General features: G+C 38.3%; 2 protein-coding genes and 1 long non-coding RNA gene across 3 annotated transcripts; 1 reads left to right on the top strand and 2 right to left on the bottom strand.

Moving 5' to 3' along the window:
- Positions 1-1807: 1807 nt before the first annotated feature.
- On the bottom strand, positions 1808-5900 carry LOC121731884. Its single transcript, XM_042121560.1, has one exon. The coding sequence runs from the start codon at positions 4832-4834 to the stop codon at positions 1808-1810; it is 3027 nt and encodes a 1008-aa protein (XP_041977494.1). The 5' UTR covers positions 4835-5900.
- Positions 5901-8956: 3056 nt separating this feature from the next.
- Positions 8957-9532, top strand: LOC121731847. The gene has a single exon (XM_042121520.1). The coding sequence runs from the start codon at positions 8999-9001 to the stop codon at positions 9530-9532; it is 534 nt and encodes a 177-aa protein (XP_041977454.1). The 5' UTR covers positions 8957-8998.
- A 1062-nt stretch (positions 9533-10594) lies between these two features.
- LOC121731848 lies at positions 10595-12453 on the bottom strand. Its single transcript, XR_006036296.1, has 3 exons — positions 11868-12453; positions 11176-11462; positions 10595-10894 (listed from the first exon to the last, which is right to left on the bottom strand). It is a non-coding gene; the product is annotated as an uncharacterized LOC121731848 (long non-coding RNA).
- Between the last annotated feature and the right edge of the window lie 1531 nt (positions 12454-13984).

Genomic DNA, 13984 nt, shown 5'->3' with positions numbered 1-13984 from the left:
GTTAAAAGTTCCTCGTAAGAAAGAATTTGTTGACCTATAACCTTAAAGAGGTGCGTTTTTATTACCTTAACCATGCTCTCCCAGCATCCCCCGAAATGTGGAGAGGCAGGCGGAATAAATTTCCAATCAATGTGATTGGTCAAAAGTTCGTCTTGAAGACGTGTGCGGTATTCTTCATTTAGAAATTTATATAAATCGCGTAAGTACGAATTAGCGCCCACGAAACAAGTGCCGTTATCAGAGTACAAGCACTGTATAGGGCCGCGGCGCGAAAGAAAACGTTTTAGTGCGGCTAGAAAAGACACCGTGCTCAAATCCGTCGCAATCTCAATATGCGTAGCGCGCGTTGTTAGGCATGTGAATATGCATAACCAAGCCTTACGACCTTTAACACCTCGACCACGTATCGGAGTGTACTGTAGAGGTCCAGCATAATCGCAACCGGTAAATGTGAACGCCTTATCTACCTGGTTCACGCGTTGGCTAGGAAGGTCTGCCATAAGAGGATAAGTTGGACGCGGACGAAATCTAAAACACGTGTTACATTTATGTATTATCTGGCGAATGGTTCGCCGAGCAGCTAAAATCCAGTACTTTTGCCTGAGTAAGGACATAAGTAGCTCTGGACCGGCATGAAGATGCCTTTTGTGATAAAATTCTACAAGAAGATCGACTACATGATCATGACGCGGAAGAATGCACGGATGCTTATAGTTATAAGGCTCGTCTGAATTTGACAAACGACCACCGACGCGTATTATACCGTTCTCATCGAGAAACGGTTTAAGTTTAAGAAGAGCGGGGGAAACATGTAAGTTATTTTTTAAACTTTGAATATCATTATTAAAATGAACAGCCTGTACGGATAATAATAATTTGCGTTCTGCGTATTCCAGATCGGATATTGAAACAAAAGTTCCTTTAGGTAGTTTCCTAAGAAACCTGCAGACATAAACGATGACGCGTAACAACTTAGACCAAGATGATATGCGCTGTGCGAGTGTATAAAACGGGGAATGCGCAACATCAACGACCACGGGATGAGAGACAATTTTTTGCTCGGGTACGTCCTCAACTTCTGTATTCTCTCTATAGGGTTCAATGGGCCACTCTGACGGATCATGGCTAATCCAGGGTGGACCACGTTTCCATAAGGGATGATCGAGAAGGGCCATTGGAGGGATTCCACGAGACAGGCAGTCAGCGGGGTTTTCAATACCCGGGACGTGATTAAAACAAGTGGGGGGAACAAACTCTATAAGTTTGGTAATGCGATTGGCGACAAAAGTCTGCCAGCGATGCGGAGAAGAATAAATCCAAGCAAGTACTATCTTGGAGTCAGTGAAAGCGAAAATATTATTAATGGGGTAGTGGGCTGAAACTGTGTCCTTGACCTTGCGAAGCAATTGTGACAGCAGAAGGGCTGCACACAATTCAAGTCTTGCAATCGAAATGGTTTTGACTGGCGAGACTTTAGACTTGGCACAAACTAATTGCACAGAATAATTACAGCCATTGCGGACTTGCATATACACTACTCCGCCGTAAGCGCTTTCGCTAGCGTCAGCGAAACCTATTAAATTAACACTGCATCCATCCACTAATCCTAAGTGACGCGGTATAATAATTTGATTGAGCTTGGGAAGCTCGCTGCAAAACTGCTTCCAGGCTGCGACTATATGTTTAGGAGGTGCGTCATCCCACTCACACTTTGCCAACCAAAGCTCTTTTATCAAGAGCTTGGCGTACAAAATGGTGGGAGCCACAAAACCCATTATGTCCCAAAGTCGAGCTATTGTGGACAGCATTATGCGTTTGGTACACTTCGCATCAGGCAGTGCGACGTCAAAGCGAAAACTATCTTGCGATCTGTCCCAGCGCAAGCCTTATGCGGAATGGACTTATCGAACTCAATGTCCGGTGAAGCCTTATGAGAATCAGATAAGTGTGCGAGAACCTCCTTTGAATTACTCGTCCATTTGACAAGATCAAATTGGCCTCGCTTGAAAAGCTGAATAAGCTCTTCACAAAGCGAAATTGCGCGCGGAGTGTCTATAACGCTACAAACGATATCGTCCATAAATAAAGACTTAGAAGCTGCTAACGCAGCAGCGGGAAAATCATCGCCTTCATCAGCAATCAGTTGACGCACAACTCGTAAGGCGTGATATGGACTGGACCTAAGTCCGAAACAAACGCGGTTAAATTGGTAAACCGTTATAGGTTCATCATTACTAAAGCGGTAAAATATACGCTGGAATCTACGGTCAGATTCGTGAACGCCTATATTAAGAAACATTTGTCGACAATCAGCTGACAAAGCAATTTTGAAAAGACGAAAATTTATTATTATGTTAAATAAATCACCCTGTAGATTCGGTCCAGTATGCAAAATATCATTGATAGACTGGCCCGATGTAGTCCGACAGCTAGCGTCTAAAACTACGCGGAGTTTAGTGGAAATTTTATCTTCGCGAACTACACCGTGATGCGGAATATAATATGCGGGAACGCAGTCAGCGTTATCACTCACAACTGGGCTCAAAAAATATTTATCGATGTAGTCACGAATAACGTCATTATAAGCGCGGCGTAAGTTAGGTGACGAATTCAGTTTTCGTTCTAAACAATGAAAACGTCTGAGAGCGACGGCGTACGAATCGCCTAGCGAATAAGGGTCACCACAAAATGGTAACGCGACTATATACCTACCACTGTTATCGCGAACAGTAGTAGCGCGGAAATGTTCTTCACACTCGAGGTCCTTATGACTCATCGAGGGCGGCGCGGAAATCTCTTCAAGCTCCCAAAATCGCTTTACGAGAGAATTAATGTTATTTTCTTGAAGAACAGAACAGCAAGACGTAGTATAACGAGAACTATGTGACGTAGGCACGGCGCCCATAATCACATAACCGAAAACCGTCTCAATAGCGGGAGGTAAATTTTCTTGCTCACTGCGTACTATGTTAGGTAGCAGTAAGTGCGGGAATACTGCAGCTCCGATCAAAATATCGATATTACCCGGAAGCGCAAAATCTAAATCTGCGAGAGGCAATTTCTCGAGATGAGTAAGTGCGGATACGTCCACATGAGCGTTCGGCAACATGTCCGTAATACTATCCACTATAAGCGAGGAAACATTAAAATTAATATTATTATTAAGGCGCGAATATATTCTAATATCTACGGAACCCTTACACGGTTTTTCCGAGCCACCGATTCCTGTTACTATTAAATTACAATTTTTCATTTTATTCCATAGTCCGAGACGTCGGAAACAATGGGAAGTAATAAAACTACTTTGCGACGCGCTATCTAGTAAACAACGCACGATTATCGGTGATCCACTCGTATCGTAAACAATAGCTTGCGCGGTGGCTAGAAGTATAGTACTGTTTGTGGTCTGCCGCGCGGTCACGTGCGTGCGCGCCGGCAGCGCGACGAATGTGCTACACAAAGATACTTCCGGCTGGGAATTTCTATCACTAGGCGCAGTGCACCCGGGTGCAGCGTTATCGCGATGACCTTGACCGCTAGAAACTGGATTGTTATTTATGTTGCTCGGCGAATTTTTATTAAAATGCAGTAATGTATGGTGACGCTGGTTACACACACGACACTTGGATGTGCTTGAACAATTGCTTATCTTATGTTTTAAACTTAAACAATTAACACAAGCTTCATTATCCTTAACATATTTAAATCGAGCGGTCGGAGTCAAGTTATTAAAAGCGGGACATTTAAAAAAGTGATCGTGCACAATGTTGTTGCACATACATTTATGTAAACTATTATTATTATTGATAGATTCTGAACATGTTACGTACGACTGCGGATTTGGAGCGGAATTACCGCCTCGTAGTTTATTCGAACTATGTTTACCGATATTACGAGATGAAATATTATATGAAATATTTTGTGTATTAAGAAATATTCGAGACTGATCTCTTATAAAAGAAATGAAACTATCGAGTGTAGGTATTTTGTTATTACGCTCCGTCATTTCGAACGCACGTATAGTGTCTCGGTCGAACTTTTTCAAAGCGAGTTGTAGCAATATGAAATCTGAAAGGTCGTCTAATTTTAAGTTTTTTAAAGAGTTTACTGCAGTGACAAAGTTATTCATAAATAATTGGAAACTAGAAACTGACGCGGGTCCAGACAATTTAAGATTTAAAGCTTGATCTAAGTACGTAGATGCGAGGATGCGAGTATCCTGATACCTATCAAGAAGCGATTGGAATATTATTTGATAATTCTCAGCATTTGGTGTAACTCCTGCGAACACGGTCCGCGCCTTCGGCGACAGTTTACCTAATAAATAGTACAATCTGTCAGCGTCGGTCAGAGAGCCATTATCGTGCACAGTAGATTTAAAACTTGCATAAAAAAGCGGCCAATTGCATATATCACCGTCGAATGACACGAGCTCGATCGCAGGCAGCCTCGGCTGCATACGTACTGTATCGATGCGTGCCGCGTCGCTGGGCTTAGCGTAGTTACATTCCAAACGTGATTGTACGCGTTTAATAACGCAATACAGTTCTTCAAATGACATGTATGCTTGATAGTCTAGTTGGGAATCAGGATTTAAAGAAAGTAATTCGGCGTTATAGTCGTCCAACAATTTATGAAAATTAGTTCTAATTTCCTCTATCGTCATGCAAGAACTGAGAAATAATTCCTTATCAGCTTCGCATGACTCAGCGGTTTTCGAGCGATCGTAAATGTTTTGAATGCGCTCAAATAAAACGTTACGCTTAGCTAATAACATCGCTAACTCTTTGTTATTCAAAATAGACTGTTTGTCTTGTTTCGACACTTTCGACATTTTTAAATGTTAATATTCTATCAACGACCTTGTGAAACAAAATCTAAGTATTTAAGTACCTAAGTATTTATTTAAATGTGCGAAAAGATTAAATACTTGAGATTGCGGGAGTATAAACAAATATTATGCGGTTTGTAAATACGTACAAATTACAGCGAGCAATTTGGCGGTAAAATATTAAGTACCTACTTGTATGGAAGTAAGGTACGCGATGCGGTGCGGGGTATAATATAATCCTGTGACTTTAAATGCGGGAAAAGATAATGCGGAAAAATAATAGATGCGGGGAAATATTTAAAGTAAATTGCGGTAATGCGTAATGCGATAGGTATGCGGTATGCGGTAATTGTAATTTATTAATTATAAAAGGCAACACTTTAGGCGGTTTAAATGAAGCGCTTGAAATACGGAATTTGCTAGCGACACTATAATGTTGAATTAATATTATGGATGTCCGGCTCGTAATGGACCAAAATTATGTGTGAGAATGACGTTACCAAATGGTGCGGTCGGGATAAGATGGCCGATTTTAATATGGCCGTGTCTGGCGATTTGCGGAAATGTCTTTACTTTATTAAGCAAAGAATTAATTTAGGGTTTAGGTGGACTGTATTTCGAAGGAGAACTGGTAATCGCCAGCTCTTAATATGAGCGATATTGCTGGAAGAAGGAAAGGAGAAAGCACGCTACCTGAGAGTGGATGGCGCCGACCTCGTCCCTTCTTCAATTGTCTTCGGATGTGGTTTTACTGCACTTCACAAATCACTTTCACTCATCTATAGTTTATAGTTATTAGCGAGCGCGCTCGATGCGGATAAAAGCACAGGATTAAAGTTATTAGCGGATATATCGCCCGAGGAGCGAGCGGACGCGGCTAGCGACGATTTTCAAGAGTCAATGCATAATGCATTCTCCTCGGGGGTTGATTCGTCAGCGCAGGAGCTTGCAGATCACGCCACTTGTCTTGACCAATCAGTAGCGTGCATACGGCGTCAGTGGAAAAGGATGGGGAATATCGCTCAATTTGAATTAAAATGTATAAGACATAATAGCGGAATACAGATGGCGCTAACAGAAAGAATACTTGATAATGATAACATTTCCACGAAAACTGTTACGAAAATTCCGATCTGCTATCAATTTGTTCGTTGTGTGAATAATTTCTTATTTACTAATTTGTTTATTGGTACGGCTTTATTATGATCCAGTGGTTTAAACGTGTGCTCTTGGCTCGGATGTCGTAGATTCGATTAAATTGGAACAATGTTATTTCCAAGTTGGTTTAAGATAATGCAGGCTGATCAACAGATTGTCTGACAAAAAAGGTGAACCATCTGATGGGCATGCAAAAGTCGGTCCTGCCGTCATGCGTGATTGTTACGTACTTAATATCCTCTTTGTGCGTGATAACTATTTAGCACTTACCGTATTTAGTTATATCTATGGCCCTGATGGTCCTGACTCCTGCGCCTGATGTTGGTCATTCCGCATTCATCTGGTCGGGATATGAGAGTAAAAGAAGAGATAGAACTCGTGTGTACTGCGCAACGCTTGGGCACTATGAATAATAAAATATGATACTTACTTAGTTTAAAAAGAAACTAAAAAACACGCTTTTAAAAATATATTTTTTTCAAAATTGTAACACATTATTGCATTGTCATTTATTGGCTCTTAACACATATGCAAAGTTTCGAATTAATTAGACAACTGAAGATAGTAAAGAATCGTGCTCAAAGATTCCGTTACAATACATATTTTATACAGCCCAAGCTATATAATACGAGTAAAAGCGTGTTAAAAATTATTATTTTTAACAAAAAATTAAAACCGACTTCCAAGGTAAAAACAATAATAATATGAACTAAAAAGTATTAAACAACTCTTACTCTGTAATAGTGCCTTTTTCAGAATTCGTCTAAATCTCAACTATTTCTGTACATACTACAGTCTTCATTATTTGAAGTCGGTACCAGCAAATTTTATCGTGAGTTCAGTCAATGTCAGAATATCTGAAGCTTTTGGGACTGGTACCGACTTCAAAGTAATGAAGACTGTAGTATGTACAGAAATAGTTGAGATTTAGACGAATTCTGAAAAAGGCACTATTACAGAGTAAGAGTTATTTACTTAATACTTTTTAGTTCATATTATTATTGTTTTTACCTTGAAAGTCGGTTTTAATTTTTTCTCTCTTTTTAGTTACCTACAAGATCTTTATGCGTAAATAACCACTACGAATGTTAACTATTCACATTATGTTACTGTAAGCGAAATTATTGTGGTAAATGCTTGCATCTAAGCGATGCTGCAATTTATAAACTTTTATCTTTAAAGGTTCAGGAGTTCTGTTCAGTGCCTTTGGACCAAGAGACACCTTCGTATGAACTTTCTCTTATTCGTAACATATGTTTAAGTTACTAGAAACAACATTTTAACCACTATGATTATTTTGATAAATTTCAAGCATTTCCCTCGATTGCTCATAAATACCATCATCAGCTCACCACTTTCGTAATTATTATACAAAATCAAGATTATATCCTATACAACAACACAATAATTTTGAAAATCGGTCCACAAACAGCGAAATAATCATCAAAAATATCTGCTTCGATGCAAAATATCACGAAAAGCATCAATTATTAGGTCATAATGTGATGACCCATGGCATAATTATGATTTTGATGATGATGATCAAATAAATTGATGAATTGACTTATGCTTTCAGTTGTTTAAACAACGCCGAAATCCGCGAACCTGTATCTATAAGGATTCAAAAGTTCTGTTGGGTACCTTCGAATCCAGGGTATAACCTGGTGCGAAATCTTACTTTTTGGCAGCATTTACCTCGAATGCTTCAGAAAAAATTGAAATCACTATATATTTCCATACAAATTTCAAGGAGTCCCCTCGATTCCTCCAGGATTCCATCATCAGATCACCACTTTTGTGAACATTGTACCAAATTCAAGTTAAACCCTATACAACACAAAAATAGAGGTCGCTAGTCGCCAAGGCAAGATCAGCTCCGCGTTTATTATTGAATTAAAAATAGTTAAACATCGATTTAAGTTTTAACTTAAGTTTCAATTTATACTTTAATACTCAAAGTTTGCGTGACAATGTTATCCAAAGTATCTACGAGTGATAAGGTGCTTTAAACTGTAATACAGAAAGTGACTGTGACTCTCAGTGATTGTGAACAAGATAGTGGCCCAGAAAATAATAGATTCCGTGAGTTAAGCTTGGAACATACAATATATAACTCTTAGTGCATCAAGCTCTATCAAACCGCTGTTAATATTCGACTCCATAATAATTATTACATGGACAAAAGTTTCAATTAATAACTCGATAATATTTATTATAATAAAAAATGTGGGTGGTATGTGAAAACAATACGCATTCAAATTCAATATCCTGACATCCAACAACGTTCAAACTATCTACATACTAGTACAACGTTTTTCGAAGCAACGTCATAACACGGGTGACCGAAGCGGAAGACTCTAAGGACAGTGAACGAATAGTACTGGGTTCGAGCCTAGCTTGCCGGCTGGTCTTTTTTCGATTTTCTGTTCCTTAAAATAAATATTCACGCTAATTATGGCTTCAAAGAATTGTTCGGGCTGTTTAGCTGCGATAAAAAACCGTGATTATCTGCAATGTCCCAAATGCAACTTAACATACGATCTTGAATGCGCTGGCATATCTTCCAACGCATTCCGCTCAATGACGAGCGAAAACAGACGCAGTTGGAAATGCCCAAAATGTGTCATAAAGAACCGACAGGGTGGCGATAACTCGAACACACCGATACGCCAACCTAATTCGACGGCCAGCCCCTCGAGTACACATACCACTGACTATGATGAGCATTCTAATAACATTACTATGCGTGCAAAAAACCCGACTCCTAAGCCTACCTCGCCGTATGTTACCGAAGAGCGCCTACGAGATATAATAAAACAGGAACTTGATAATTCGTTCAAATCAGCTATGCGTGAACTTATCACAAAAGAATTGATTAATATTAACCAGCAGCTATCAACCTTCCATGAGTCATTCTCCTTTTTCAATGAATCCTTTGAAAATCTTAAAAAGGATTTGGAACAGAAATCAACCATAATAAAAAATCTACAATCGGAAAATGCGGCCTTGATGTCTACTGTAAGTGACCTGTCCGATAGGTTGTGTAGTATGGAACAAAGCACACGTGAAAATAACGTCGAAATTAACGGGATTCCGGAGCGAAAATCTGAAAACCTCCTCAAGGTATTTACACAGATTACAAAAACAATTAACCATGACATCCCTGAGGATGACGTGTCAAATATTACTCGTGTCGCTAAGATTAACCGCGACAACACACGCCCTCGCACAGTGATAGTCAAACTCAGAACTACACGCCATAGAGATGCCCTTCTAGCTGCGGTCATTACATACAACAAAAAAAATGCCAAGAATAAGTTAAGTACATCTCACTTGGGGCTCGATGGTGCCAGTACACCTATATTTGTTGCGGAACACTTGTCACCATCCAACAAATCACTCCACGCCGCAGCGCGCAAGAAGGCAAAAGAAGCTGGCTACAAGTTCGTTTGGGTGCGGGGTGGCCGCATCTATGCACGCAGGGATGAACAAAGTCAAGCCATTCTTATACGTAACGTTGAGAGTTTAAAAAAAATGTCGTGACTTATGTAGTTTTAAATATTGCTTAAATTAGTTATTGCTAATGTTATTTTTAAGGCATGTTTATTTTAATCAATTAATGGATATTTATTACCAAAATGTAAGAGGTCTTCGGACCAAGACCAACGATGTTTATTTAAATATTTTACAGTCAAATTATCAAATTATTGCGTTGACCGAAACTTGGCTGAATGCGGGAGTGAGCACAGGTGAGCTATTTAATGAAGACTACATTGTGTATCGTCGTGATCGCAGCTCTACCTCTAGCACTAAATCAGATGGCGGAGGTGTCTTGATAGCTGTGTCACGCCATATACAATCTATACGTATGAAAGATTGGGAGACAGATTGCGAGGACCTGTGGCTCCTTTTGAATATTACAATAAATAATACTCGTAGGAAACTTGCCTTGTGCGTCGTATATCTCCCGCCTCCAGTCAAATCCGATAAACTGGTTAATTTTTTTAATAACGCTTGTAATGTAATAGATCTTGTAGACGACATTGTTATGCTGGGCGATTTTAATATTGGTCTTCTTGGCTGGTCAGAGGTGGACGGTACCAACTATTTGACGCCGAATAATTGCAACAATACTCTTGGGAGTACCCTAATCAATTTTATGTGCACTAATGACTTATCTCAATTTAATTGCATTCGTAATTGTGACAATAAGCTTCTTGACTTAATATTAACAAACCTGAAAGATTCTTCTGTTAAACAACCCCCCTTCCCTCTTAGTAAGTTAGACCCTAAACATCCTTGTTTACTTTTGAGTCTTCAGCTTTTTGGTACAGAGTTATTGCAATCAAAATGTCGCAGAGATTATAACTTCTATAGGGCTGATTACACAGCCATTAATGGACACCTTAGTACGATCAAATGGGCCGATAATTTAACATGCTGTGATGATGTTGACGATATGGTCGAGTTTATTAATAAAACATTATACGAGGTATTTGAAACACACGTTCCTAAGCGTAAAAGGGCGCAGTCACACAATCCGCCGTGGTTCACCCAGCCCCTCATAAAACTCAGAAATGAGAAAAATAAAATTAGGCGCCGCTACTTAAGATACAACAATCCCAGAGATAAGATTGAATTTGACATTATAAGAAACCGTTGTCATAAACTTTTAAACAAATGTTACATGGATTACAAGTACAAATTAGATCTTAACATACAAAACAATCCAAAGGCCTTCTGGAGCTATGTTAAGGCCAAAAGGAAGGGTAAATCGAATATACCTGCTCAAATGTTTCTCGGTCAAAAATGCGCTAACTCTGGTCCCGAAATTGCTAATTTATTCGCATCTCATTTTTCCTCTGTGTACGTCCCTAGTACTGATCTCGCGCAGCGACCGATTCCCTGTAATGGTCAGACGTTAGGTAAAATTATCATATCCGAAGCTCAGGTGCTTGCACAAATTAAGAAGCTTGATATACACAAAGGTTCTGGGCCTGACGGTATACCACCGATATTTATCAAAAAGTGCGGTAAAAACTTGAGTTCCCCACTTACTACTGTTTTCAATCGCTCATTGTGCACTGGGAAGTTTCCATCACTTTGGAAAAAGGCTCGTGTAATCCCAGTTCACAAGAAGGGTGATGAAAGCAATATTTGCAACTATCGACCTATCTGTATCTTACCGTGTTTCTCCAAGCTCTTTGAATGCATAATTTATCAAACGTTTTCACTTCACATCGAACCCATTCTTAATGACTTCCAACATGGTTTTAGGAAAAACCGATCAACTGAGACCAATCTCCTCGCTTATACTTCACACATCGCTAGTGTAGTTGATTCAGGCTCACAGGTCGATGCTATTTATACCGACTTTTCCTCAGCGTTTGATAAGGTAGATCACGTCTTGCTGTTGTCTAAATTAGAGGCGTGTGGTATATTTGGTACACTTCTCACCTGGTTTGCTTCATATCTTGAAGGAAGAATACAATTTGTAAGTGTCAATGGATTTGAGTCATTGCTTTACGATGCTCCATCAGGCGTGCCCCAGGGATCGCACCTAGGACCTGTGCTCTTCTCTATATTTATCAATGATATTGCTCTTGTAATAAGATACTGCCTTTTATCTATGTTTGCAGATGATTTAAAATTATATTTGACCGTTAACTCACTAAGAGAATCAACACTTTTACAAGCTGATTTAGATAGCTTATGCAGATGGTGTTCTCTGAACAAAATGTTTATGAACCCAAAAAAGTGCTTTTATATTAAATTTACAAAAAGGAAATTGCCTCATTGCTCAAATTATGTACTAGATGGTTTTGCACTCAAAGAAGTAAAAGAAATACGTGATCTTGGTGTCACACTGGACACTAACCTCAGTTTTAACACTCACGTCGACAATGTCGTCAAAAAGGCGTCGCAAGCTCTAGGATTTGTAAAGCGCAACAGCAAGGGGTTTTCTATAAGCACAAAAATTTGTCTATACAACACATTAGTAAGAAGCCATCTTGAATATGCTAGTACTGTTTGGAACCCTAAAACCACTATTCTTTCGCAAAGAATTGAGGGGATACAAAGGTCTTTTACTAGACACCTGGCCTTTACTTGCAGCGGCATTTCACATAGGGCCCCTTATTCTTATCGCCTTGCCTTCTTTGATATGGCTTGCCTTAGGACTAGAAGAATAGTGCATGGTATTCTATTACTTCACAAAATAGTAAATGGCCATATAGGTTGCTGCGAACTTTTAGAATATTTTTCAGTGTTTGTACCGTATCACCTGCCTCGACGACCGATAAGTAAGATCCTACGCGGTCCTCCTTGCAAAACTAATCTAGGTCTTAACGCACCAATCCTTAGAATGAGTAACGAATATAATATTGTTAATAATGATTTAGCTGACATAGACATTTTTCACGACTCATTCAACCAATTTAAAAAGAAAATTTTTAGTCACTTTTATGTTAAATGAAATGCAATATTATTTTTATTTTATTTATTTTATTAATTCTATATTTTAAAGTAATATATATTTATACATTGTCACAATATTTTTTAATTTTTCACATGTTTTATTAATTTAAATATCAATGTAATAATTTATGAATTTTATATATTGTCATTTTAGATTTTAGATTTTATTCATTTTAATCATTAATTAGTATACTTTTAACTATTTATATGTTTGATTATATCCTATGTGACTGCTGTTTATTTTATTTTGTGTTTTTTACTATTGAATTGCTATTATAATTTTTGTTTCTTGTAATTAAGTATAAATTAATTTTACTGTTAGTTTTAGTTAAATTAATTATTGTGATGTTATAATATTCTGCCTGAACTTGCTATTGTAAACGCTGTGTCACCTACTAAGGTACATGCATCAGCTCTTCTTGACTATTTATGATCATTTCTATAAGTTTTTAATGTATGTACTGTTTGGTGTCCTTACAACAATAAACAATAAACAATAAACACAAAAAAAATTTTGAAAATCGGATCACAAATGGCTGAGTTATCGTTGAACATACAAAAAAAAAAAAAAGATACATATAGCCGAACGTATAACCTCCTTCTTTTTGGAAGTCGGTAATGACTTCTGCATAGCTGGTTTGCCGACCACCGTCACCGATGCACCGATATACCTACCATCAGTATTTACTCCACCAACAACAACAACCTCACAACCTCCTCAACTGCAACACAGGTATACATACAGCTGTGTAACCTGATTAATTGTGATGTCAAGGACCTAGGTAGTACCAAATCATAAAGTTAATATACCTAGAGGAATAGATCAACAATCTCGAGCTGTCAAACGAAACCAAAATTGGTTTTCATCTGTGTAAAAAATATGTGTACGTATAGGCCTCTTGGATATCTCTAGTGGCGCGGCGAGTGGCAGATTCAGGTGGGTGTCAGAGTGCGATCAGCTGTAAAATACGGTTTACTAGTTTTAATGAAAACACGTTGAAAACGTTAAAAGTGCTCTGAATAAGGAAAATATGGGCGGTACAAAGTACTGTTATGTTGTAGGGTGCAAAAATTCCCAATCTTGGATTCGTGAATTAACGTTTTATTCGTTTCTGAGACGGAATTGGGAAACGTATCGAAATCAACATGCCGATTATTAATCATGCTTAAATCTAAATCTCGCATGAATATTTCTAAAATATCACGTGCAAGTTATTTTTAATATCATTGTTTTATGTACAATAATATATTGTAATTGAAAAAACGATATTATCTATCTTATATATTATATAAAAGAAAGTCGTGTTTGTTACAACACTTATAACTCGAGAACGGCTGGACCGATTGCCATGGTTTTTGATTTGTTGGATTTGTTTCCGTCCCGAATAGCAGAATACATCTTAAAAACAATGAAAACTCGATATGTGTAATGAATAATGATTAATGAATACTTTATCATTTCAATAGATGCTGATTTGTTTATTACATGTCAAACATTTGTTGTCCAATCCTGTCAAA

The sequence above is a fragment of the Aricia agestis genome, chromosome 11, assembly GCF_905147365.1.
Source record: "Aricia agestis chromosome 11, ilAriAges1.1, whole genome shotgun sequence".
Lineage (NCBI taxonomy): Eukaryota > Metazoa > Arthropoda > Insecta > Lepidoptera > Lycaenidae > Aricia > Aricia agestis.
This window is presented reverse-complemented; position numbering and strand designations above follow the sequence as displayed.